Source organism: Andrographis paniculata, unplaced genomic scaffold (genome assembly GCF_009805555.1).
Source record: "Andrographis paniculata isolate CXL003 unplaced genomic scaffold, ASM980555v1 Contig86END, whole genome shotgun sequence".
In the NCBI taxonomy this organism is placed as follows: domain Eukaryota; kingdom Viridiplantae; phylum Streptophyta; class Magnoliopsida; order Lamiales; family Acanthaceae; genus Andrographis; species Andrographis paniculata.
In genome coordinates, this window is record NW_026137624.1 from 5865499 (window position 1) to 5893214 (window position 27716).

Consider the following 27716-nt stretch of genomic DNA (forward strand, 5'->3'; position numbering starts at 1 on the left):
TATAATCATGATTGGTAAGTATATTTAGTTAGACTATATAAATTATTTGATTGATTTTTTACGAAGTCAAGTGGAATAACCATAGTATAAAAATATTTTATTATTATTATTTTTTATTTTATTTAGATAAGATATTTTTCATACTATTTATCTATAATTTTAATATATCTTTAAATTTTTAAAAATAATTATTTATTTGCCATAAATTGATACTTCTTTTATTATATTGTGATACTATTTTCTTTGATTAGTAACTAAAATTTTAAAAAATCTTCAACTATTGTTTTAGTTAAGGAAGTGAAATTCCGTAACTACTCACTAGTATATTAACTTTAATAACTATATGTCTTTATAATATCATACTATATCTATTTTTTTTTTTTTAAGCAATAATAATAATAATAATAATAATAATAATAATAATAAACATTTGATGGGGAGAAGCTATTGTGCTTATTGGCAATTCGGCATAATGCTGATTTCTTCGATCAGCATATCATAAATAAACATGATTTTGTTTATGTTATATGAAAATATAAAATAACAATATTTCAATAGAAATCAAAATTTAAATAAAGGAATCGAATGTCTTGGCAAACCAAACAAACCCATAGTTTGGATTTGGACTTCAAATTCATTTAAAAAATATATATATATATATATTTATCGTATAACACATTTCACCACAAAAAGGATGGATGGATACATTCTGATATGTGTTTTGCAACAAGAAAAACAACTTCTCTTTCACTTTTATGGACGATTCGGAACTCATCAATATGCACATTGCAAATATTTGAATGGAAAAAACACATTTCAGAAAACAGCAGGAATTTGGAAAGTTTAATTTGATCACAAATTCACATAATAAACTGCATCAACAACATCACTAAATGAAGAAATTGAGAATCGATTCTAAAGATGATTCAGTTTTCATTGAAACAAAAATTACTCTTAAGTTTAGTTTGTACCTCGCAATCTTAGGCTATGGCGATCTTCGCGCCGGCAGCTTCGAGCTGCTTCTTCGCCTCCTCGGCATCCTCCTTGGAAACTGCCTCCTTGCATTTCTTCGGTAATCCTTCAATCATTTCCTTCGCTTCCTTCAGCGGTAAGTTAGTTAGAGCTCTAATTACCTTAATTGTAGCGATTCTCGCATTGCTCGGAACATCCTCGATGACTACATCGAACTCAGTTTTCTCCTCAACCGCGGCTGGCGCATCAGCAGCGGCCGGCGCCGCCGCAACAGCGGCGGCAGGAGCGAAGGACGCGGCGGATACGCCGAGCTTGTCCTGGAGATACTCCACAAGCTTCTGCGCTTCGGCGAGGGTTAGATTAGATATTTTATCGCCTAATTCGACAACCTGTTCCGGCGCATCGACGGCGGCGACGGGGCGGAGGGCGAGCGAACGCCGACGAACAAGCTTCGGCGCGCGTTTGAGAGGAAATTGAACCGACTGATTGGAGAAAACTGCGGAAACCGAAGGACAAGGCGCGGATGCCGCCGGCGACGGAAGAGAGCGAAGAGAAACCGCCGATAGCGTGGAAGCCATTGCCGATTTGAGATGGAGAAACTGATTGTGCGAAGAGCAGATAGGATAAGGGTTTGTCAATTAAAAAAAAAAAAAAAAAAAAAAAAAAGTATTAATAATAAACTCTACAGTTGGGTTGGGCCTACAAATTGATCATTTTGGCCCACTTATTTGCCTAAGCCCAATAAAAAAATCAGCGTACTATAAATGGGCCCTACGGCCCAATACATAAAAAATCAATAAAAGGGGCATTCCGAGAATCGAACTCGGGACCTCTCGCACCCAAAGCGAGAATCATACCACTAGACCAAATGCCCTTATTGTTTGTCTTAGAAATTAAAATGTTTAATATTTCAAAATAAATCTTACTTCTGTCAAATATAAATATGTAATACTCATCTTTAAACATTCTTTTTAATTTAGAATATGATCAAATGCTGAAAAAAACATTTTAGCACCTAGATGAATACATATAAATTAAGTTTGTTAATTTATATTATTAGATTATTTAATTACTATAATATTATAAAATTAAATTTAAACTGTTCAGTATGGTGCTGAAAACCAGATCCATCCCGTTTTAATTTTAAAATATTCCAAATATTTTGCAATTTTTTAAAAATTTATTTTTATCTTTACAAATATATTTAAAATTATTTTAAACCAAAAAAATAAAAATAAAGGTATAATTATAGAAAGAATTATCAAAATTATATCACTTAATAATATTATCCAAAAAGTAAAACAAGCAAACAAAATATCCCATTCAATTTCATCTATTTAGATAGTAAATATTTATTTTTTCACTGAATTTAGTAAATATTATAATATTTTAATAATAGTTTATGATAATTTTTACATGTAAAAACTGTTTTACTACTATGATGTATGAAGCTAATGCGAAAATATTGATATAAATAAATATAAATGTAAGAATGTTTGTAACGTGTAACGAAGGCTATATATACTAGAAAAAATTAGATAAATACTTTGTATTTGGACAATTAAAATATTATTATTATTATTATTATTTTATATATCTTTAATTATATATTAGGTGAAGCAGAAAGGGGGGGAGGGGGGGTTGCCAATTTAAAAAGAATAAGCAATTTCATATTTATTTTTCGATCATGAAAATATAAATTTAATGAAATAAAGTTACTTGGGAGTTAGGCATATGTCGATTTCATATTATGCAATTCTATTCACCAATAAAAAAAAGTCCTATTTATAAAGTGTGTATTGATTTATTACTAAAATAGATATATTACTTTCCACGTGTCTCTCCATCCAAAATTTGGTTTGGTCCAACAATAATAAACCTATATCCAAAACAATAATAATAATAATAATAATAATAATAATAATAATAAAAGTATTTTTTAACAAAAAAAATAAATTATTATTATGTATTTTTCTAAATTGTGCAATGTTAATTTAGATGAACAGGTTAACAAGGCAAGCTTATGATAGAATAAATATATTATCAAATTATGATTACAAAATATTATAAATTACTTCCATAATTTTACCACAATATTCAAATGATTTTAATTAGAAAATCTAGAAGACAATTATTGTATTTTTGTTTGAGTTTTTATTATTTTCAATAAAAATATTTTATATACAACTCTTAATAAAAAAATGCATTATTATTATTATTATTATTATTATTATTATTATTATCATCTTGGAAAATATTGTTATTAAATTCAGATCATACTATCATAATAATAATAATAATAATAATAATAAGAGGATGACCTCATGGAGTTAGTTTATTAGGATAAAACATACTCCTTCCTCAGTAAAATTTTAAATGATTGATAAAAAGATAGTGACGGGAATAACAATAAATAATAATAAAATTGAATATTATTTGTCAACTTAAAAAACAATAATATTTATAGGAAGAACGTTATTTTTTATAAATGAATTGTGTTTAAGTTTAATAATAACAAATAAATAAATAAAAGAATAATTATATGAGTTTGTTTGTTTAGCATTTTAGTTTGAGATTATTTTTTTTAGATGAGATATAAAAAATTGTATATAATATAAAAATAATATTTTATGTTAAATGTTGATTTTTTGTAAAATGATAAAATTTATATTATATAAATTGAAAATTATATCGGAAAATAATTTATTGAAAGAACAACTTGATAATTTTGGTGGAAATAATGAATACTTTATATATTTTTGTCAGTTTTTGGTTATTATATTTACTTTAATGTAATTATTTAGATTGTATAAATTCACTACTTTTTTTACATTTATTCTTATTCTTTGTTGGGCATGTTTTTATAATTTATTTATTTTTTGGTAAATTGTATAATATTTATCTAATACTCACATGTAGATATTATGAATACATAAAATATTTCATATTTTATTTGTTACACGAAATTTGCTTGTATTTTATATGAATGCATAAAATATTATTTTTATTCAAAATTGATATATTAATTGTAAATATGCGGCTAAATATGTTTATGCAAATAGAAAATAAAATATCTTAAATAGTATATTTAAATAAAATCAACAAATGATTAATTGATGTAACCCTCTATTTCAACTTTGTAAAAATAAAAAATGTGTTGCTATTTAATTTTTTAAAGTATTTCATTAATTACAAAATTTTAATAAATTCCAAAACTTCAAAAATTTTATGTGTAACCAGAGCCGAAAGTATTTATTACTTAATAATACAATAAAAATAATTATAGTTTTAAATTAAAATAACTAATTGGTATAATTAAAATAAAAAATTTAAAATGTTATTAAAATATATAATTTTTTTTTTCAAATATATATATATATATATAATGTGAGATGAATATAAACAAAAATCATGATAATAATTATTATGTCATGTCACATGAAGATTTTCCAACTATCAAACAAATACACTCATTATCTATATCATCATCACTAATTAATTCAAAAGCTTTTTGTCATTTAATTTCATAGTTTGGTCAAACGAACTTTTATTATAAAATTCCAAAATTTGTATAATCATCCTCATATCTTATTATGTTTAAATTAATTTTTTAATTCAAACATTTAAATATAGTAATTTTATACAAAGCAAAAGTACTCCATGTTATATGTTTTAACATAAATGTACACATTATATTAGTGAAATTTTATGCACATATTTTGTATTGATAAAAATTTGAATACTTATTCATCAAATGTATTTATTTTGTTATATTTTATTGTTCATATATAAAATATTCATTTATTTTTTTTACAAAGATGGACTTGGTACGCATGGCATAAACCTCTAAATTTACACTAATGTACCAAGTTAAGATAAAGTAATAAAATAATATTAACACACAAAAAGTATAGTCAACTACAGCTAAAATGCAATATTTGTTAAATTCATGAAAAAAAAAATAAACGTATATTATTATTTTAATTTAAATTCAAATCAATATTATTTATCAGCATAGTTTTTAATAAAAAATAATATTATTTTTTTTTCATAAAGTATTATATCAAAATATTATTTTAAACAAAATTTTAAATCAAAATCTCATTTCAAATCATTTTCAAACCATTCAATATTACTTATCCATTTAAATTGCATGTGATGTGAATATCACTCAATGAGATGCGTTCTTCTTATCTTAAATATTTTGGATTTTGTTTGGTTTTTAGGTAAAATTATTATTCGATATAATATTCTGGTATATAAATATTTATTTTTAATGTGAATCACAAAATTTCATAGTAAAAAAAAAAGTTAAACTGCACGATATCCATCTGTAGTTTAAAAAAATTGTGTCAAATTCCTCATATTTCTAAAACTATGCCAAATTCCATCGTGGTTTCATAAACTCTGCGTCTAACTCTCTTGGCGGTCCTTATTTAACGGTATTTGAGCTAAATGCACCAAAACTGCGAATAAATTTTAAAATGTCAATTTTTAAACCTCTAAAATTATAAATATATATATTTTTTATATTTAGCTTGAAAAAACAGTAAAAATAAAATTTTAAAACCTGAGAAAAATAATATTTTTTTAAGTATATTTACTATTTTTTTTAGTCTAAATATAAAAAAAATGACTATATTTGTAATTTTAGGGGTTTTTAAAAATTGATATTCAAAAATTTATTGGCAGTTTAGGTGCATTTAAGTCAAATATCATTAAATAAAAACTGCCGAGGGGGTTAGACGCATAGTTTATGAAACTATGATAGAGTTTGACACAATTTTAAAAGTATTGGGAATTTGACGCAATTTTATGAAACCACGGTGGATTTTATGCAATTAAACAAAAAAAAAATTAACATAAATAAACAAAGCCACATATATATAAAACTTATTCACATATATATATATATATAATTCACATTCAAAATACAAAGGTAATAATACATGAACCCATAATTATAAAGTATTTTTATCAATAATTTATTTAACATTAGTATATTGAATATAACCCATATATATTTATATATATATATATATGTGTGTCTATTCTAGTCTCCATTAAGCAAGTGCATAGACCATAGATCATCTACGCTCCAAATCATATTGTCATTAGATTCCGTCGCCGGAAAAATGCCGCCGTGAAACTCAGTTTCCACGTTTCCGGCGAAGCCGGAGTTGGCGGCGGTCGGAGAGTACGCTTGGACTCTATGATCCGCCGTGACCGACGCCGTTCCGTTACTCGTGCAGCCGTCGGAACTCATCCCGCCCATTTGGTTCGTGCTCTCCGCTTGCTTCATGTGTTTCTGAATTCGGGTCCTCCAGAAATTCTTGATTTCGTTGTCTGTTCTTCCCGGTAGATGCTTTGCGATTTTCGACCACCTGTTAGGACAAGGTCATGTCGGGTGAGGATCAAATTCGAAAAGTGAAGTATTTAGTATACATGCATATCAGGGTGCTTCAAATTAACATCACGTGTAACTAATTTTGGCAAATGAAGGAAGTATTACTAATTTTGGATGACGGATGAAGTATATAATATAAATATTATTTTGTAGGGAATAAAATTTTACTCTATCCGTCAAAGTAAAAAGTATACATTTACTTTTAGCGCGGAGTTTAAGAAATAATAATATTTTAATTATAGTGGGTAAGTAAAAATAATATAATGATATTTTTTCTCTTACTTTTTTATATAAAAGTAACGATGTGATGTAAAATAAAGGTATTTGTGGAAAAAAATTGAATATTTAATGAGATAGTTACTCTGTAATTGGACGTCCCAAAATAGAAATATGTAATTTTAAATAAGTCTCATGTGTAAGAGGTTTCAAATTTTATTAAATTAATTTATATTTGTTAAATATATTTAAAATTATTAAATTTACTAAAAAAAAATCCATCTTATATGGAACGAACAAAAAAATAGTATTTGTAATGGAACAGTAGAAGTATTATATAGCATTATATTATCATGTATTGTTAGATTTGCACGGTCTATTTTATATAATGATTGGATCAAATTAATATGATGCTACCGATTTAACCTAGTCAACACTATAACAGAATATATTTTACAATTTAAAGATATTATAATTTTTACACACTATCTACTCCCATGTGATCCTCGGTTTAAAAAATAAACCCTATCCCTCTATTCTCACACACATAACGTGTATATATATACACGTGTGTAGTGGGAATAGAGGAATAGCGTGTGTTAATAGGACAAATGATTTGGTCTGCTACCTACTATATATAAAACATTAATCCAACATGCAAACAATAAATGAACGGCAAAGAAAATAATAAAATTTTATATTTTCGAGTATTTAGTTGGCAATTTCTTTTTAAAAAATTTTATTATTTAATTTTTAATGAATTTCTAAAAAAAAAACACACATTAATTATATATACTGTACAAAAATATCATATCTAAACTATTGTTTAAACTCAAAATCCAAAAAAATACACTTTTAAATTCTTTTTTTTTTAATTACTCCTTCCGTCATATTTTAAAGTACCCTTCTACTATTTTCGGCCCTCATTTAAAAGTATCATTTTTTTTAATAATATTAATTATATATTAATACTAAAATACCTTTACTTTTATTAAATTACAATCATACTATTATTCAAAATCTCTTAAACACCGTATAAAGGACAAAAATATCAAAATTTCTTACGCACTCTCACTAACCAATAAAATAATATTATTTTTTAATCTATTACAAAATCTCAAAGAACTACTTTTAAAAGGAACGAAGGGAGTATTATATTTTTTTTAAAAAAATGTATTTTTAAATATATTAAATCATATACTATATTCATTCACCTGTATCTATATATGTATTAAATAAATAGCACGTGAAGCACATGGTGTGGTGAGATGATGGTCACTAATACCAAACGTGTTGTAAGGAACCATAAGTTAGGAATATTTCAATCACGTTTTTAATGTTGTTTCAAATTTAAAAATGAATATTTAATTTTGCATGTTCTGTGGTTGCAATTCCAATGTCTTTTTATTCACAATTTGGACTCTTATTTAAACCAAACTCAACCTATTCATTTCCAAAAATCTTCATACCTAAATTGCAAAAAACCTCACAATATTGCAATAAATATTTATTATTCCTTACTCTTACATCCTCGTCAACAATATAATTCAACTTATGTAGTCTTTTAAATTCTAAACATTTGATTTTGTTTTATGTAATTTAAATTATATATATATAGATGTGTATGTATGTGTGTGTTTTGAAGAAAATGGAGGATACCAAAGATGGCATCGAGATCGATTAATCGAAAGGTTTGTAGTGTGTTCTTTTAGGATTTGATTTTTTTTTTTCTTAAATAGTTATTTAAATGTGATATTTTGTAAATACATATATATATAAATTATAATCACTATATAGTAAAAACCAAAATAGAACTAAAAAATTTAATATATTATCTTTGTCTGCTAAAATTATATCACTGTTTCTTTCTTGAATATTAGCTAAAATTATATCTATTCTATTTATAGAAAATAATTTTATTCATCCATAATTTTATACTTGTAAGAATCAATTTGTCACCATTTTTTCTACATCTTTTACTATCATTATCTCAACTCTTAAATAAATATTTTATGATATTCTTACTTTATTTTTTACTTACTTCATCTTAATATTAAAATATTATTATCTTTTAATCTCCGTATCTAACCAAAGGTACATCAATTTTCTCGATAGAGGGAGTATTATTTTTAAAAAAATAAAAAGCATTGTTATTAGTGTTATAATTGATATATTAAATTGTAAAAAGAAAAAAAATTAAATGAAAATATTTGCTGATTTTTGTATCCAAAATATATTGAATGTAAGATATTTTTTTGAAGAAAATAATATATACATATATATAACACACACTTTTAGCTTTAGATAATAGTATATATGCTCTAAGGATAAAGGAAAAATAAAAATAGTTTGCAATGTCAACCTCAATTTCTACAAAGATTTATTTTTTTATTTATTTTATATTTTTTAACTTTTCATACTTTAAGTGAATTTGATGTTTTGTAAATAAATATATATATATATATCTAATAATTATAAAGAATTTGTTCATATATGTGTTCGTCTCCACGGAGAAAAATATTAAAGAACAAAAATAGCAAGTGATGTATTCTAAGACCAGAAATGACAAAAAAATTAAGGTAGCTGTCTACTTCGACACAACTAAGGTACGTAGTAACAATAGAGACACTTATCCGTTTCCAACTTATCACAAAAATAATTGTTTAACTATTTATTAATTAAATTTCTGGATTTTTATTTATATTTTTATACATATATAATATATATATATATATATATTTTATACTATGGATAACTTTTTATCACGTTCACAAATAAACTTGTGTATATTTATTTATTTGGAAGATTTGTACGGTAAAGTGTTTTTTTTTGTTCTTTAATATATTTAAAGAATAATTCCATAGTCTATAAGAAGCAAGAATATTCAAATATTTGTACAAAAATTCATTCTCTAGTTATATATATATATATATATTGAAAGTTTTAACACTATTTAATTTTAATTATTTTTTTTGGAAAATTGAACTCTAAGTGTTGATTTGTAAATTTAAATATGTTAGTGTGTTGTTTTGAGGGTTTGGATTTTGTGTTATGATTTAGATAGTAAAAATTTTGAATTGAAATGATGATATGATATGATATGATATAATGTTTTGAATGTAAAATTAATTTTAATATAATATAGAAACTAAAAAAAATGGTTTTTGATTTGATATTAGAAAAAAAAAAAATGATAAATAGTATAATCTTGATAATTTTTTTCAAAAGAACACATCCTTTAGAGTTTTATGATTTTAATTTCAACATTTTTTCGCTTAATCATGACAAATTTTCAATTTCTATGTTAACCAATTACGAAGGTTTTAAGAATATAAAAAAATAGAACGATAACTATAATATGTACCAAAAAATAAAAAATAATTATTTACCGGTTTCCCCACTTAGCATGAAGCTCCATGATCAAGAGTTGCTCTTCCGGAGTTATATTTCCTCGTCTAACATCAGGTCGAAGATAATTTAACCATCGCAATCTGCAGCTCTTTCCCGTTCTTTTTAGCCCTTTAAGACACAAAAAATAAATAAAATAGTTCAACGATCAATAAAAATATTTTAGAAAATTGATTGGTTCACTAATATATAATTTCTTTTTTATAAAAAATAAAATCATATAATATACCAGCAGATCGAGCGAGGGAATTCCAAACGCCCTCGCCGTGATTAGCAATGTAGTTGATGAGAATGAGATCTTCTTCCATGGTCCAAGGGCCTTTCCTAACCTCGACATCTTGACTATTACACGGCTTTTTGTCCATATCGATGATATAATTGTAATAAGGGATTTTGCGACGATGAAAATAACTTGGAGGATGTAATAATCGATTGATCGATCGATGTGTATTCGAGAAGAAATAATGGTGAAGGAGCTTAATTTATAGATGGGGAAGTAACATAGGAATGGCTAAGTGAATATATATATATATACATATATATATATATAATAAATAAATAAAATCTCTTTTTTTTTTTAGGAGCTATATTAGTTGACGTAACACGTAGCCTTAATTTTGGCCTAACTTTGATTTATTAAATATTGTTAATTGTAATTACTATTTTGATGCCCTTAATTATGAAGTCTTAAGCATGCATGTGCAAGGTTATACAATGTATGCATGACAAATATATATTTATTTATTTAATATGAACATGCATGGACAAGTTATGTACCACGTTACCCCTACTTAGGCATTTATTTAGGGAAAAAAAATTGCAAATTTTAATTTATTGATGTATTACTATATTATTTTTCAGTCTTATTTTTATTTCTGCTATGCAATATCATCGTTCCAAAGAAAAATATATTCTCTTCGTCCCAATTCGGAGTAGTTTTCTGGGTTTTTATATTAAATTAAAAAATAATACTCCCTCCGTCTCACATACCGTGTCTGCTACACTGTAGACACGGTATTTTAGGAGGGGTAATGTATTAGTGAAAATAATTATCCGATAATATAAATAATTATAAATTAAGATTAAGATAACTAATTAGTTTAATTAAAATTTAAAAAAATAAAATTAAAAAGTTTAAAATGAGATTAAAGTGTGTAATCATTTTCCAAAAAAGGAAAGTGACATGTTATATGGGACGGACAGAAACGACAACGTGAACATGGTATGTGGGACGGAGGGAATAGTATTTAGCGGAAGTTTCTAAGATATTTTGATATTTTTTATACATTGTTTTTTATTTATAACTTAATTGTACATGTAATGGTATGTTTGTGATTTATGTAAAAATTAAATGATATTTCAGTATTAGTGTGATTAATTTTATTATAATATAAAATAAATATTTTTGAATGCGAAAATGACTAAAATGATACTTTCAGTTGGAAAAAATGGAACGAGTATTACTTATTTTTTATACCAAAAAAAATATATTAAACAATTATTTCACAAAAAAAAAAGTACTAAAAATATCTTTAAATAGAAGAAAGAAAACACACCATATTAATAATATTATTAATATTATTATTATTTATAATGTAATCTTCTGGGTATTTTGATACTCGAATTTTTATTTATTTATTTTTACTCTTGAAATTTGAAAGTTATGTGCATGTTACAATAATGGTTTAAAATTTTGAAATATTCCCTTTAGTCCAAACTAATTTTTTTTTTTTTAATTTTTATCAAGTCTGAAATTGATATATTTTTTTTTAGTAATTATACTTTATAAGTAATTTATAACTTTTTATACAATTTACATATTATTACAACAATATCATTAACTTATATATAAAATACTACTATTAAAATTTTAGGGAGTAGAATTGTCTGTTCAATCATCTATTGTATTATATACTTCTTCCATCCCAATACAATAGTCTTGTTTACCATTTTTGTCCGTCTCAAAACAATAGTCTCATTTTCATAAATAATCGTATCACTATAAAATTATCCTTACTTTTTTCATTATTATTACACAATTGTCACTACTTTTTACAATAATACACTCACAAGGGCAAAAAAGTTTTTTATCCGTACTTTTTACTCTCTATCAATATAATATCAATATTTCTTAAATCACGTGCCAAACACAACCCATACTATAGTTTTAGGACGGAGGGAGTATATAATACTGATATTTCAATATTCACATATAAAAAGTAAACTTGGATATATATATATATATATATATATAAAAGGTGGATGGAGTATAAATAACTTATTGAAAAAAATAATTATAATATTGCAAGATATAATCGGGTGTGTTTGTTTGGGGGTTTGGATTTTGAGTTGGGATTTAAATAGTAAAAATTTTGAATTTGAATAGTTGTATGATGTGATATAAATAGGTATTGATGTGATGTATTGAATGTAAAATTGATTTTTAGTATAATATAAAAAATGAAAAATAGAGGTTTGATTTAATGTTAGAAAATTTTGGATGAATAGTAGAATTTGGATGAAATCCTACAAACGAACACACCCGATAATCATGTCGATGTTAAATGCAATAATAAATTGAAGTATATTATGACACCTTAAAATTTATTATAGTAATTTTTTTGAATCATTGCATGATTTCTTATGTGCGTGCGGATAATATTTTGTCCCCTAAGATGTTTTTAAAAAATCACTTTTAGTGTGTGTTTAGTTTTGATTTAAAGTTGAGTGTTTGATTTTTAAGTTTTGATTTAAATTATATTTTGATGAAATATTTTGTAAGAAATATTATATATTTTTATTAAACATATTTGAGTTTCATAATAAGAAAATTATAATATGAAATTTGATTTAAAATTAATACAAACCAAACATATCTTTATTTACGGACGTAATAATGAAAATAATACTTTTTTGCTGTGGCGTATAACCCCGTTGTCAAATTGAAATCGATATTTAAAAAATATTCAAAACTTTGAGCCATTGTTATTAAAAATTTGATTCAATAGGTGTTTGTTTTTTGAGATAATTTGAATTGATATTTTTTTATATGAGATATGTAGAATTGTATAAAGAATATAAAAATAATAAATGCGTGTAACGTATTAATTTTTTTAGAAAAATATATCGAAAATAAAAAAACCAAAGTGAACAAACCCAATATATTTTATTACGAAACTTTAGTAATTTTTTAATAAATATATATATATATATATTATAAAACTTTATATCTAAAATATTATTCTAACTACACATAAAATCAAAACTCAAGTAAATACACACTCACATTTTAAAATAAAATAAATAATAATTACAGAACTATGTATGAAGTATATAATGCCACGTGGTAGCCTGATTGAACTTGTAAAATTTGGAATTGAAAATAAATAATTTAACGCTAGGCATGATGAATTATATAGAAAATATAAAAATAATGAATACATATTATGTATTAATATTTTTTAAAAAAATATATTTGTAATTCTTCTTTTTTTAAAAAAAATAAAATAAAATAAACACCTTTAGAATTGTTACGAATGACTCATAGGTTGAGCTAAGTCATAAGTTACTATAATATACTTCATCCATCTCTGATATTTTGTCATCGTTATTGTGAATACATAATTTTGAGAGTAACATAATTTGTAGATAATAAAAAAATATATTAATAAAATAATTACGGTACAATACAAGTATTTATAAAATAAAATAAAAATAATTAATTATTCTAATTAAGATTACAAAATTATAGATTAAAAATTTTAAATTATGATTAAAGTATATAAATTCTTTTTAAAGAAATATAACATGAGATGTGAAATGTACTGAAACTGCAACGTAGACACGAGGTGTGTGGAAATATTATAAATCAAATATTTGTTGTACATTACTCCATCGCTCCTATGTAATTTGGACGCATTAATGTAGATACAAGAATTTAGGTAAAATAGTAAATAATTGAAAAATATATTAGTAAAAAGTTATTATTTTATAATAAAAATAACTATAAATAGAAATTAAAATTTAAGAAAATTATAAATTATGAATTTAAATTTTGATTATAATGTATAATCATATTAAAAAAAAATATATTGTAATAAAAAAATAAGGATAAATTAAGTGAAATAGTAAAAGTATTATAATCGTATTAATGAAATACAATATTTAATTTTACATTAAAATATTATACTAATACACATTTATATTTTATCAAACAAATATTTTAATTTAACTTTTTTTTTATTCAAAAATAAATCCAAAACTCACAGACACACAATGCAAAGTCATTTTAATATTATTTAATTTCTCCACAAAATTATATTTCCTCCGTGCCAAATGTATAGTCTTATTGTGTTAAGCACGAGATTTAGAGAATATTAATATTATATTGGTAGTTGATAAAAAAGAAGAAATAAAGACTTTTTTAGCCTTGTGAGTATATTAGTATAAAAAGTAGTGACAATTGTGTAATAATAATAAAAAAATAGAGATAGTTTTACGGTGATATGATTATTTATGAAAACAAAACTATTGTTTTAAAACGATAAAAATAGTAAATAAGACTATTATATTAAAACGAAGAAATTATTATTTTTTTCTCAAAATATATTATATTAAAATATTATAACCCAAATTTCAAATAAAATTTTCAAATTCAAATCAAAATAAGCTCAGTTTAAGTAGTGAAACAAATGAAGTACTTTATTTTGGAACATCCGATAATAAAAAAAATATATATATATATAAATACATTTAAAAATACAAAATGAAAGATGTGGTAGACGACAAAGAGTGATTATGAAGTAGAATTAGGTACAACAGTTGTTATGCACTAAAAAGTAACTCTAACAAACAAATTGAGAAAAAGGACAAAATCACTTGTACTAGACTACCATTTCTTGTCTCCACTTTTTTCTATTTTTTTCCATATATATATATATATATTAAATTATTAGTTCAAACTTTATTCTCTTTCGTCTCAAATATTTTGCTTATGTTACCGTAAGTATAAGAATTTAGATAAAAATTAAAATAATTAAATAGTTTAAATAAAATTAAAAAATATATCAGTACAAATAATAATAAATTAAAATTAAAATAATTAAATATTTAAATAAAATTAAAAAAATTTAAAATTACGAAACTTAAAATATAATTTAAATGTATAATTATATTTTTAAAAAAATAAAAAATTATGTGAGATAAACATAAATAAAAAAAAAGTTTTGACATTTTACGTGGAATTGATGGAGTGGTATAGATAAGAGTGTGTTTGTTTTGGAGTTTAAATTTTTGATTGAAAATTAAATAATATTTTAACGTCATTAAAAAAAAAAAAAAAAAAACATTTAATGTAAACTGTACAAATATGCAACCTTAACTTAGGCTCTAGGAAATAGGGTGACTTTGCCTTTTTAGTTATGTAGCAGACTGCACTAATAATAATTTATTTTACTTTTTCTTTTTTAATAACAACATTAATAATAATAATAATAATAATAATAATAATAATAATACTTTTTTCATCTTAAATATCATGTCATATTTTTATTTTTGTTTGTTTCATATATTATGTCATTTTTTTTTTTTAAAAAAAAGTATTTTACCTTTTAATTATATTTTAAATTTTACTCTCTCGGTTTCAGAAGAAGCGTCTTGTTAGGAGTAGGCACGAGAATCAATGAATAATATTATTTAATTGAAAGTGAATATAAAATAAAATATAAAATACTAAAATATCCTTATTTTTTCAATAATTTTAAAAAGTAGGTTAGAGTAATAATTATAGATAGTTTGAAAAAGTATAAATAATTTTGGTATAAAATGGGGACCACGATTACTAAATAAGGAAACATGACAATTGGGACGGACGAAAATGGAAAAACAAGACAATTCTTTTGGGACGGAGGGAGTATAATTTATAATTTTTTATTAGACTAATTAGTTATCTTAGTTTTAATATACTCCATCCGTCCACCGCCTATCTATCCGTTTACTTTTTGCACGTAGATTTTAGTATATTAGTATTATATTGATACGTGGTATAATTGATATATATAAAGACTATTATACCCCTTAACATTTATGTTATTAAGTGGTGTTATTTGATGACATTTGTGTAATATTATATAAATTGTGGGGTAATTTTATATTTTAGTGAAGATATATTTACTAAAACAAAATGGATACATTTGCGATTGACAGACTAAAATGGCAAAATAAATAAATAGGCAATGGACGAAGGAAATATATTATTTGTCTTATATTATAATTAATTTTATTAATTATATATTTTTTTAATTCTCGTAGCTACAGTAATACTGATGTCATATCTATGACTTTTGGCGGAAAAAGTTTACAAAGAGGTCAAATTTTGCTAGTAGTATTTTAAAATGTGCATTAATATTTCTATACTTAAACAAAACATATATTTCTAGCTAGATTCCAAATTCAATTTTCAATCTAAATCCATTAATATATATATATATATAAATATATATTGTGTAACAAAATAGATTGAATTTAAATTTAAATTTACATAAAATATGAATGTTAGAAAAATAATAATAATAATTTATTACGGGAAAGTGCTCAAAATGACTTATTGAGGTTGACTTGACTTTATAGTTGTCAAGAACTTATTAGCTCAATAAAGAATTTATTAGGCCGATAATTTATTGGCGAGTGACATTAATATTTGTTGCTAAATTAATTAAATTATAGTTGTCACTTTGAAAAGTTAAAGATTTGGGTAAAATTAATTAGTCACAATCAAAATTGGCAACCACATCATTAATCAAATCAATGTATATGTCCATATCATTTATCAAATCAAACTATATTTACTTTAACCATACATAATCATCAAAATATCAAGATAGGAAAAGATATACTTCAGCTGCCATCCAAAATTTGCGCCCATCTGATCGAGCATGAATTTAAAAAATATATATATATATATATTTTTTTTTTATTAAAAAAAAATTAATTAATTTTTCTTTTTGATAATAACTAAAAGAGAAAAATAAACATAAATTTGAATAAAAAAGAAATTATAGAAAAAAGAGAAGAAAAAATAAAAATAAAAGTATAAAAATATTACCATCAAAGATTCATTCATGCCAAAAAAAAAAAAAAACCATCTTTTATGTATAATCAATATCATGTAAAAAATCACTCAATATATACTTTTTTTTTTTTCGATTCGTGATGAATATTATAAAAAATAATACGGGGTTAGTTTACTCAATTTTTTTAGTAATATAATTATCCACAAATATTACTCTATTCGTCTAATTAGAAAGTATATATATTTTTATTTTGGAACATTCAATTACAAAGTAAATATTTTATTGAATATCTAACTTTTTTTCCACAAATACCTTTATTTACATTAGGGATGTAAATAGATCATGCGGCCTATCAGGGCCTACAGTCTCGCCTCCATAAGGCCTGGTTTAGCCTGACTTGTTTACTAACAAGACTAAATTCAGATATATTTCTAAACCTTTTTAAATAAATGGAACAGATTTAGACTTTATGAAAAGCTTTTTTGGCCTATCAGGCCGGCCTGTTTATATATTTATATAGCATAATTTTTTTATCTAATATATAAATATTATGTTTTTAATTGTTTATAATTTATAAAAAATTATATTTGGTGACAATAAAAATTAAAAAATTTATTTATTTTAACTGGCTTATTATATATAATAAATAATTGTATATATTTTTCTACAAATATTTAAATTTGAAAAATATAAAAAAACATATATTATATAGGCTTTTAAATAGGCTCGTAGGCCGGATCAAGCTTTAAAGTAGGCCAGACTTAGGCCTTAAATATATATTTTAATAGGCCGATAAGCCAGGCTCAGGCTTTAGTTTTATAAAATAGGCTTGGCCTATTTAGCCAAAGTCTGGCCCGGCCTGGCCTATTTTCACCCTTAATTTACATTACACCAATACTTTTATACCAAAAACTAAAGACAAAAATGTCATTACACTACTTTTAATTACCCATTATAATTAAAATACTACTCCCTCCGTCGTTCAAATCTATACTCACTTTCCTTTTTCGATTGTCATCGAAAAATATTCTCATTTTCTTTTTAAGTAAAAAATTATTCTACTTTCATACTGTTTTTTATTATAAAAGAAAAAATTAATAATTATTATTCACTTTTATTAAAATCCGTGCCCGGTCAAATGAGCACGCATTTGTATGATAGAAGGAGTATTATTTTTTTAATACCGTGTCAAAAGTAATTGTTTACTTTATGTGTAGACGGGGGATTATAAAAATACAATATATATACACATAAACCATTATATATATATATATTCTATTTATCCATAAAAAATTTAATAATTCAAACAAAAAAAATTATGTATTTAAATGAGACATATAAATATGATAAAACGTATACTTTTGAATAAAATAGAAAAAATATTGCCTAAAATATGTACTCAAACTAAAGCTATCAATGTTAACAGGATCAATACAATGTTTCTTTTGATTTGATTTGAAAAATTATAATTTGAGTCTAAATAATATTTGATAAAATATTTTATGATAAAATATATATTTTTTATTTTCAATAAATACAAAATATAAATAGTAAAATTTGAAAAATAAAAAAAAAATAAATAAATAACACGAGGGTTTCACACATGCAATGTAGCCTAGCATCCTATAATACATTGTATTATGACCTTAATTTTGCAGTTGCTATTTGCTTTTTAATCAAGTGACCACTTTTGTCACAAAATTGGCTCATGACTTGCCATAAACAGATATTTATTTGACTTATATTATCATATATATATATATAATTTCAATAAAAATTTAAATCCCTTAAATGATAATGGTAGCCACAACCCCTATTATGTGTGGCTTTAATTTGGATCAAGTGGGGCTTTAAATTTAAATGATTCTAGAGTCTATGTATTTAATTTTTTATTTTTAAATAGAAAAGATACAACAAATAATTACAAAATAAAAAATAAAAGCAAAGACACCTTAGAATTTTAGCCACGTATTATATGCAGACCTAATTTCACTTTTTTTTTTTTTTTTTTTTTTTTTTTTAGAGTTCGCTTTAAATTATTAGATTATTTAATCATGAATTTAGTAACAACAATTTTCATGAATTAAGTTGCATAATCCAATAGAATAGTGACATCATTGATTAGATTACTTGTATACTGATTAATTAATTGTTTTATTTTACTAATTTAATAATATGAATTCAATTTTTTGTAATAATAATAATAATAATAATAATAGTATTGATCCATGCCTATTTTTTCAGTCTCACGTAGATAACAATTAAACATCACACATGTAGCACATTCTGTGAGATTGTGTTATGTAGTTTTTTTTTTTTTTTTTTTTTTTTATTACATTTATATTATGTTATTATAATTAAGACTTTTTTGCCCCTGTTATTTATGGAACTATTGTATTGAGACCAAGGGGGCGTTGCCTCAGATCACACATCCAACCCCTATACCACAGACAATTCCTTAAGTTTTAGTTTTGTGAAGTTTTGTGTGTTAGTTTTTAAAGTGTGTTTTGTTGTAAAATTTTGGATTTTAATAATTATATTGAATGTAATTATTAAATTTTGATAGAATAAAAAAGAATTGATGCTATGTACATACAATAAATAAATATATTTAAAATATTAATATAAATATAAATTATAAAAATAATGATATACTATTATTTTTTATTTTAAAATTTACTAAGGATAAAAAATGAATTTTTTTAAAAAAATTGATTTAAATTTAGTATTAAAATAATACTCCCCAGTTCCAACACAATAATCCTGTTTATCATTTTTTTTTACGTCCCAAAACAATAGTTTCATTTACATAAATAATCATATCACTATAAAATTAGCCTTATTTTTTCATTATTATTACACAATTGCTATTATTTTTTACACTAATAATACACTTACAAGAGCAAAAAAGTCATTCACTCATACTTTTTACCTAATCTCGTGTCAAATACAACCCAGACTATAGTTTTAAAACGGAGGGAGAATATAATAGAAGATTTTGTGCAAAAAAAAGTATATTTTTCTAAAAAAAGACGTAAAAATTTGAATTAGAAGATTATTGAAACAAACCCCAACAATGGGTGATACGATAAAATAATATCATAATATATTATTATCAAATAATTAAATATTATTACTTTTCTGCTTATTGGGCTCAAAATGGGTCTGCGGGCCGACCCGATCATGGAATTAATATAAAAAAGTAAATAAAAATAAAAATCCACCACGGTACTGAGTTTGTGGCCGTTTGTGGTTATGGTTTCCGCGGCGTTCCTCCACGCCGCCGTGCCCGTTCTTCGCCGCCGGTCGGCTGCTCTCGACTCGAGCTTCTGCAATCTGCGGCGGTTCACATCGGAAAGTTTGTTTGCTTCATCTTCCAGAAGGTGCAAACGTTTTGTGCGGCCAATTTTCGCGCAGGCTAGGCGAGGCTTTTCTTCCGTGGCTAGGGGGGAAGCAGTGGCGTCTCGTAAGTGCATAATTATGTTAATAGATGATGAAATTAATTTCATTTTCGAGTTTTTATTTTATGATTGCCGCTGAGAACATTGGTGAAATTAGGTCAATTGTGTGTGCGATTGATGGCTTGTTTTTGCCTCTTTTATGGTTTCTGTAGCGGCTGATTTGCGATTTGAAAGTCCGCTTAAGATTGTGTTGTATCCGGACCCAGTTTTGCGAGCCAAGAACAAGAAAGTTAATACGTTCGATGAGAGCTTGAAAAAACTTGCAGATGAGATGTTCGATGTAATGTACAGGTAACATTCTATACACTTTTGTCATTAAAAATTTCGTAAGCTCAATGCATTTGTATTGCTGTCAGATTCTGTGAAGTTTTTGATCATTTGGTACCAAGAATAGATTAATGATTAAGCTAAACAAGTGAATTTTTTGGTCAAATAATTGAGGTTGTTACATTTCTAAGAATTTCAAAGTTGTATAGTGTTAATAATGAAATCAGAGTCTATAGATTTAGATATACTCAACTGAAATCTAATAGATATAACGAAATAAGAACGAATTAATCTAAAAAAATATTAAAAAAATCTCTTAGCATTATCACCTTCAAACTCAAACCAACTTTTGCCAAGAGAAATTGAATCTTTCAAGTCGAAAATTGGGCTCTCTACGGAGTTAGCATCGGAACAGATTCAGAACAGATGATACAAAGACCTAGACTTAATATAATACAACAAAATGAAATAAAAGCAAGTGCACAGAAGCTGATTCATGCACCAGACTTTCTGGGAGTTTATTGCCACTTTTTGCTGTTTCTCTATCCCATTATTAATGGGAGATTCTGGGCAATGACAAGAATGTGAAAATACATGTTGTTCTTCCTTATTCGCAGAACTGATGGAATTGGACTATCGGCACCACAAGTTGGGGTTACTATTCAGCTTATGGTGTTTAATGCAGCCGGTGAAATTGGTGAAGGAGAGGAGGTTGTTCTTGTAAATCCACGCATTAACAGATATTCGAAAAAGATCGTGCCTTATAATGAGGGCTGTTTATCCTTCCCCGGCATCTATGCTGATGTAGAGGTACACCTTATCTGTTGATTGTGGAATGATTAGGGTGCCGATTAGGGATAATCATGAAAAATCGACTGGCAACATATGGTTTCAATTAACCGAGCATGTGTAAATTGAGTTAATTGAAATCATGTCCCATGAGTTCATATTTTGCATTAGTCTATAATTCAGCATGCTAACTGCAACCCTGGTGATTGAATTCATTTTGACAATCGTTGTTCCTAAGTACACCAAAATTGTTATTTCCGAAGAACTTTTAGTTAGCGATGGATGATAATGTCGACGTGAAATCTCTTATATTCACAGTTTGTGTTATGGTGCAGAGGCCGGATTCATTGAAGGTTGATGCACAGGATATTACCGGTGCCAAATTTGAAATGAGTTTGTCTGGACTTTCTGCGCGGGTCTTTCAGCATGAATACGATCATCTCAAGGTTCTTATTTGTTAACTTTTGACCATTCAAAATGATAATCCGAAATTTTCGATCACATTGAATCTGGAAAATATCGATTCAAGTGCCAGTTCTTCTAACTACCAAACTTAATCTCAGGGAGTCCTCTTTTTTGATCGAATGAGCGATGAAGTTCTTGACAGCATTCGCGAGGAATTGCAGGCAAGCGACATAAATGCATCATCCCTATCAATATTTCTCGTTTTTACGGGAATTAGATATGTTCATTGCTATAATTCGCGTCGATCTTTCTTGGCAGGTGTTAGAAAAGAAATACGAGGAAAATACAAGATTGACAAGCCCCGAAAAGATCGATGTGCAACGTCCGCGAGGTAGAAGAAAGAAAGCTGTTGGTTTTGGAAAATCATGATCCTTTATCCCTTCGTACAAACAGTTTTTGCCATTCAATTTTGTTGTTGTATTATGTGTTGTTGATCAAAATTTCCATGGATTGCTTCAATCATCAAGATATAGGTTAAGATTAAGCATCGAATTTCTCATTTAGTTTTCATGTTTGAATAAGGTTGTTTAGGGCAGAGTTGACAAAAATAGACATGGTCAGAAAAATCGATCCAAATTCGGCATGAAAAGTGTTTGGGCTTAAAAAATAGGTTTGAAAAATTTGGGCCTAGCTTGGCACGAGTATGACCTGGGCTGTGTTTGGACTCATGGGCTAAATGAGCCGTCCCGGTATGGTCCCAGTATGGTTTGAGGGTTCGAGCTCTAATCAGACTTGTACACAAGTTGAAATTTTGTTTAAATTCAATCGGAATTTTATTGGATTTTTTTCAATTTTAAAAATATGCAGATTTTGAAAATCCAATACTTAGAAATTTCTTATTAATATATATATATATATATATTTTTCGAAAGATTCGAAGAACATGCATATGCTATTAAAATTCATGTACTGTTAAATACGATAAAATTTTCGAAACGGTTTTTGAATAAGTCAGATTTCTTTAAAAAAAAAAAAAAAAAAAAATCCAAATTGAATTCAAAAGAAGAAAAAAAAAAATCAATAAAATTTTAATTGCATATAACCGTTAAAAAAAGGCAAACAGAAGCATAATATTGGTGGGCCTAAGCCCAAAAGCTGGGGGACAAATTTCTTATGATCTCCCCTACAGATTCATATAAACTAAGTGGAAATTTTTCTCTCAGGAAAAGCCCTAATAATTTGTAGACAAATTCTCTGCGGTTAGCTTCGGAGTGGAATCGCAACTCGGTAGTCAGTAATTACTAGCCGGCGGACGATGGCGTCGGCTCCGCTCTCCGATCTCAGCGACGACATCGTTCGTCGTATGTCGGTCGGGGCGATTTTCTCTGACTTCGTAAGAACTTTGCTTCTTGATGTTCTTCTTTTTTTTGTTTTAATTTTCAATTCTGCTCGTATTTAATGGAATTGGTTCTAATTTAAGCTTTTTAGTTCGTTTTAAAATTAGTTGTGATAGGCGGGGGTTTGGCGACTACATGAATTGTTTAAGATGCAATACTATTTGACTTTCAAGCATTGGCTTATAACTCTAAAGCTTCTTTTCTCAATTTCAGGGCGGAAAAGTAAACTCAATTGATTTTCATAGGAAGGCCGATTTGTTGGTAACGGCAAGTGATGATGATTCCATCAGATTCTATGATATTGCAAGTGCTAAGTAAGATCTTTTTATAATTGAGTGTTGGGTTTATCTGGCATTTGTGTTTTTTTGTCTTCTTTTTCGATTGGAGGTTGTGTATACACACACACATATATATATATATATATTCTCGTATTCAGATTGGTGAAGACGACTTATCACAAGAAATATGGAGCTGACAGAGTGTGTTTCACTCACCATCCAAGCTGTGTTATTTCCTCGTCGAAACGCAATTTTGAGTCTGGCGGAGGTGACTGCTAGTGCCTATATCTTAATGGTCCACATAATGAACATTTTCTCACGTAAATCTTTTACTTCATCGCTAGAATCTCTGAGGTACCTGTCTATGTACGACAATAGGTGCATTCGATACTTTAAAGGCCACACTGAGAGGTATTTGGTATAATTCTATAAGAGCTAATAGGGTGTATTTTGTTTGGAATCTCAAATGATGTTTGAGTTTGGGGGGATTCTAGTTTTTTATTAAGTTAATGAGACGGTTTTGGGATACATAAAATGGGAAGCCAAACAAACACACCCTTAGTATGTTTTTTCTTGAGAATTTAATGCTCGAGAAAGTAAACTGGAGTCATTCTTTTTTTTATCTAGTCTTTCTTGATTTATTTGCAGGGTAATATCCTTGTGCATGTCTCCAGTAAACGACGGATTCATGTCTGGTTCAGTAGATCATACTGTTCGAATATGGGATCTTCGTGTGAATGCCTGTCAGGTTGGTTCATATCCTGAGTATTTATGATAAATTTGACTGGTGTATCTTTTATAGATGTTGTCCAAAGTTGAGTGTCCTAAGGTTCGTAATACTTTGGTACTCTCGTTGGCGGTTGGCATTATTTAATGATGAAAAATTACATCAATATGAATTTCTTTCTGAAATAGAACATCAAATTATGTTATTTCAACTTTGCAGTTCTGAAGGTGCACCTCATACAGAGGCACCATTGGAATTGTAATATCATTTATTTGTATTTGTTATGCTTGATTAGGATTAATCGAGGCATATTTTTTTACCAAACAATAAGCAATGGAAAATTTTATTTTTTCTTTCTTTTCAAATGATTCCGACTTATAGTTGCTGCCTCCACTGTTTTTCGTACTTCTTTTTGCATCTCTCACTTCCTTCTTCTGCCATGTAAGGCAGCCTGCATCCGCAGTTTTGACTTTTTGTATAAACTATTTTTGCTTTATAGTTTATATTTTATGTATATTGAAGTTTGATCTTGTTCAATATTATACTTGTGTAGTTATGTTTGTCTAGTACAGAGATTGGCAGCCACCATTTTTGTTTTCCTTTCTCTCTGATTTTTTTACCTATTAGCATGTTAAAAGTTATTTTTATTTTTCTTTATTAGATGCTTGAGTGATTTTTTTTGTTTATTGGAAGTATGATGTTGATTGTATACACATGTGTATTAGTATACTTTAGGGTGTGTTTGTTTGGGGGTTTGGATTTTGGATTGTGATTTGAATAGTAAAAATTTTGAATTTGAATAGTTGTATGATGCGATATAAATAGGTGTTGATATGATGTTTTGAATGTAAAACTGATTTTTAGTATAATATAAAAAATGAAAAATAGGTGTTTGATTCGATGTTTTTGGGGGGGGAAATTTTGGATGAATAGTAGGATTTTGACAAAATCCTACAAACGAACACACCCTAAAAATATATCAACAGTTACGCCGAAACGCCGTTAGCTACTATGCCAAAGAACATATCAAATCTGATGTGTGCTCACTGTTGTAGCTTTCAGGGTATTCTGCATTTGCGGGGTAAACCGACTGTTGCTTACGATCAACAAGGACTCGTTTTTGCTGTGGCATTGGAAGGAGGTGCCATCAAATTGTTCGACTCCAGATCTTACGATAAGGTATTACACTACGGGGGTGTAGACTTTGAGAAAGTTTGTGAATCAATAAGGTATTCTTCCTCAATAATTAACATTTTTGCTTTTAGGGCCCTTTCGATACTTTCCTAGTTGGTGGGGATACAGCTGAAGTGTCTGATATCAAGTTCACTAATGACGGTAAATCGATGCTTTTGACAACGGCCAAAAACCACGTATATGTGCTCGATGCTTATAATGGAGACAAGGTGAGTGTTAGTATTAGTATTAGAACAGTGCCATTGGCATTGATTGCAACATCATCTTGAAGGGTTTGAGTTCTCTCCCAATTTGCAGAAATGTGGATTTCATTTGGATTCCTCCCAAAATGCCACCATTGAAGCAACCTTCACACCTGACGGCCAATACGTGCTCTCTGGTACATTTTCTTTTATCAAAGTAAAAAACTTCAAATTACTGATTGATAAGTAGAAAGATACAAGTTTCATGTGATTAATTTTGCTACATTAAAGTTAAAAATACCATCAGGGATGAATCCAAAGTCTGCATCATACACCCGTCATATAAAATAGTATTTGATGTAATTGTATTTAATGTGATAATTAATTAAAAATCCAATGATGTCAAAAAATTCCACAAAATAGAGAGTAATTTGGCTAAATGTAATGAATAAGAATGATAAATGTGTTGAAAATTGTTGCAGGTTCTGGAGATGGAAACATACATGCTTGGAACATCAGTAGCATGCCTCCAAAAAGGGTAACACCCCAGCCCAGAAACACCCCCACCCCATCCCACCCCAACCCCCCTAGCATCATCCCAATATGCCTCTTATGATGATGACAAAATTGTTTGGTTGTACAGGTGAGGTCATTTGATAGCTGCATAGGTGTGCCATCTTGCCTGAAATGGGCTCCCCGGAGGGCCATGTTTGCTGCTGCCTCTTCAATCCTAACCTTATGGATACCCAACCCCAACCCCGACGACCCCTCTCCCCAAACCTAACAAAACACATTGATGATGATAAATCGATCCATGAAGTTTAGTTATGATGATGAATTATTGCAGACTTGTGTTTCTTTAGTTTATTACATGTTCTTATGAAAAATTCCAGGCAACAAATGGAAATCCCAATTTCTTAATGAAAAGAAAATACACTCAGCAGGCAGGCAGAAGCAGCAGCAGCAGAGATTATTACAATTTCATTAATTATTCCATTCATTCATAATTCATCTATGTCTCTTGTCTGTCTTCAAAATTCAGGTTCTGCCGCCGCCGGCGCCTTCCTCCGGCCCTGCCTTAGCCTTGATGGTCTCGCCGGCCTGCTTGGTCTTCTCTCCGACGGTCCACGCCGTCTCCTGCATCCTCCTCTTGGCATAGTCCAGAGGCTGCCGTCCGGTGACCTGCCGGAACGAATTCAGGACCCAAGACAGCGACGACAGCCCCGTCAGCCCGAAGGCGCCGGAAGTCAGGATTCCGGTGACCGCCCCCGCCAGGAGAATCGCCGCCGGCACCAACACAGGGCTGAATATCACGAAGAGCGGCGTCGCCACCGCCAGCCCGATCAGAGTCCCGACGAGTATGATTCCGGCGAGGCCGAGCAGGGAGGCGCCGACAGGGAGCAGCGTGACGACGGCGAGAATTTGGGCGGCGGTCGGGCCTCTCTGCGGCAGCAGCGACGACTTGTCGTAGCGTGATTGGCTGTGGACTTGCAGCTGGTGCGGCTGAGGACGATCGCGAGTTTCCGCCATGGATGGATGGAAGGTTGGTGTGAAATTAATAAATTAATTTTATTATTATTATTTTTATAATTTATAAATTAAATTGAATGGTAGTAGTGTTATATAATTAGTGAGTTTGGGCGGAGGTGGAGAGGTGTAGGTGAGGGTGCATTAAAAGGAGTTGGCGGGTGCGCCACGTGGCAAAGTGCATGCGTGAGGGGCTTCGCATGTCTTCCAAGTTGCAGTCTCCAGCTCAGCTGCTGCCACACCACCCGTCTCCTATTGGGCCGATTATCGGCTTCTCGCGGCCCAACCCACTTACACCATAAAATTTTGGTCCAATAATAATAATAAAAATAAGATAAAAAAACAAAAAAAATTACCATCTAATTTAAAGTATCAATTTTTACTATTTTTATCTCATTCTACTGAGTATCTATTTT

The 27716-nt window shown here is 27.5% G+C and overlaps 5 protein-coding genes, 1 long non-coding RNA gene and 1 other non-coding gene across 7 annotated transcripts; 3 read left to right on the forward strand and 4 right to left on the reverse strand.

The window, feature by feature from the left end:
- Positions 1–793: 793 nt before the first annotated feature.
- On the reverse strand, positions 794–1606 carry LOC127241935 (50S ribosomal protein L12, chloroplastic-like). Its single transcript, XM_051261217.1, has one exon. It carries the CDS (start codon positions 1548–1550, stop codon positions 981–983), a length of 570 nt encoding a protein of 189 aa, XP_051117174.1. The 5' UTR covers positions 1551–1606; the 3' UTR covers positions 794–980.
- A 168-nt stretch (positions 1607–1774) lies between these two features.
- Positions 1775–1846, reverse strand: TRNAP-UGG (transfer RNA proline (anticodon UGG)). Its single transcript has one exon. It is a non-coding gene; the product is annotated as a tRNA-Pro (tRNA).
- A 4074-nt stretch (positions 1847–5920) lies between these two features.
- Positions 5921–10368, reverse strand: LOC127241947 (MYB-like transcription factor EOBII). The gene is made up of 3 exons (XM_051261243.1): positions 10233–10368; positions 9985–10114; positions 5921–6356 (listed from the first exon to the last, which is right to left on the reverse strand). The coding sequence occupies exons 1-3, from the start codon at positions 10366–10368 to the stop codon at positions 6026–6028; spliced, it is 597 nt and encodes a 198-aa protein (XP_051117200.1). The 3' UTR covers positions 5921–6025.
- LOC127241948 (uncharacterized) lies at positions 8048–10492 on the forward strand. Its single transcript, XR_007836672.1, has 2 exons — positions 8048–8286; positions 10236–10492. It is a non-coding gene; the product is annotated as an uncharacterized LOC127241948 (long non-coding RNA).
- A 9811-nt stretch (positions 10493–20303) lies between these two features.
- Positions 20304–22539, forward strand: LOC127241938 (peptide deformylase 1B, chloroplastic). Its single transcript, XM_051261223.1, has 6 exons — positions 20304–20539; positions 20687–20825; positions 21419–21611; positions 21926–22036; positions 22154–22216; positions 22314–22539. The coding sequence occupies exons 1-6, from the start codon at positions 20329–20331 to the stop codon at positions 22422–22424; spliced, it is 828 nt and encodes a 275-aa protein (XP_051117180.1). The 5' UTR covers positions 20304–20328; the 3' UTR covers positions 22425–22539.
- A 667-nt stretch (positions 22540–23206) lies between these two features.
- LOC127242163 (protein ANTHESIS POMOTING FACTOR 1) lies at positions 23207–27041 on the forward strand. The gene is made up of 10 exons (XM_051261589.1): positions 23207–23388; positions 23606–23706; positions 23829–23938; positions 24015–24081; positions 24319–24418; positions 25460–25576; positions 25663–25800; positions 25889–25970; positions 26256–26311; positions 26417–27041. The coding sequence occupies exons 1-10, from the start codon at positions 23311–23313 to the stop codon at positions 26555–26557; spliced, it is 990 nt and encodes a 329-aa protein (XP_051117546.1). The 5' UTR covers positions 23207–23310; the 3' UTR covers positions 26558–27041.
- LOC127242164 (oleosin H1-like) lies at positions 26673–27303 on the reverse strand. Its single transcript, XM_051261590.1, has one exon. It carries the CDS (start codon positions 27301–27303, stop codon positions 26812–26814), a length of 492 nt encoding a protein of 163 aa, XP_051117547.1. The 3' UTR covers positions 26673–26811.
- Between the last annotated feature and the right edge of the window lie 413 nt (positions 27304–27716).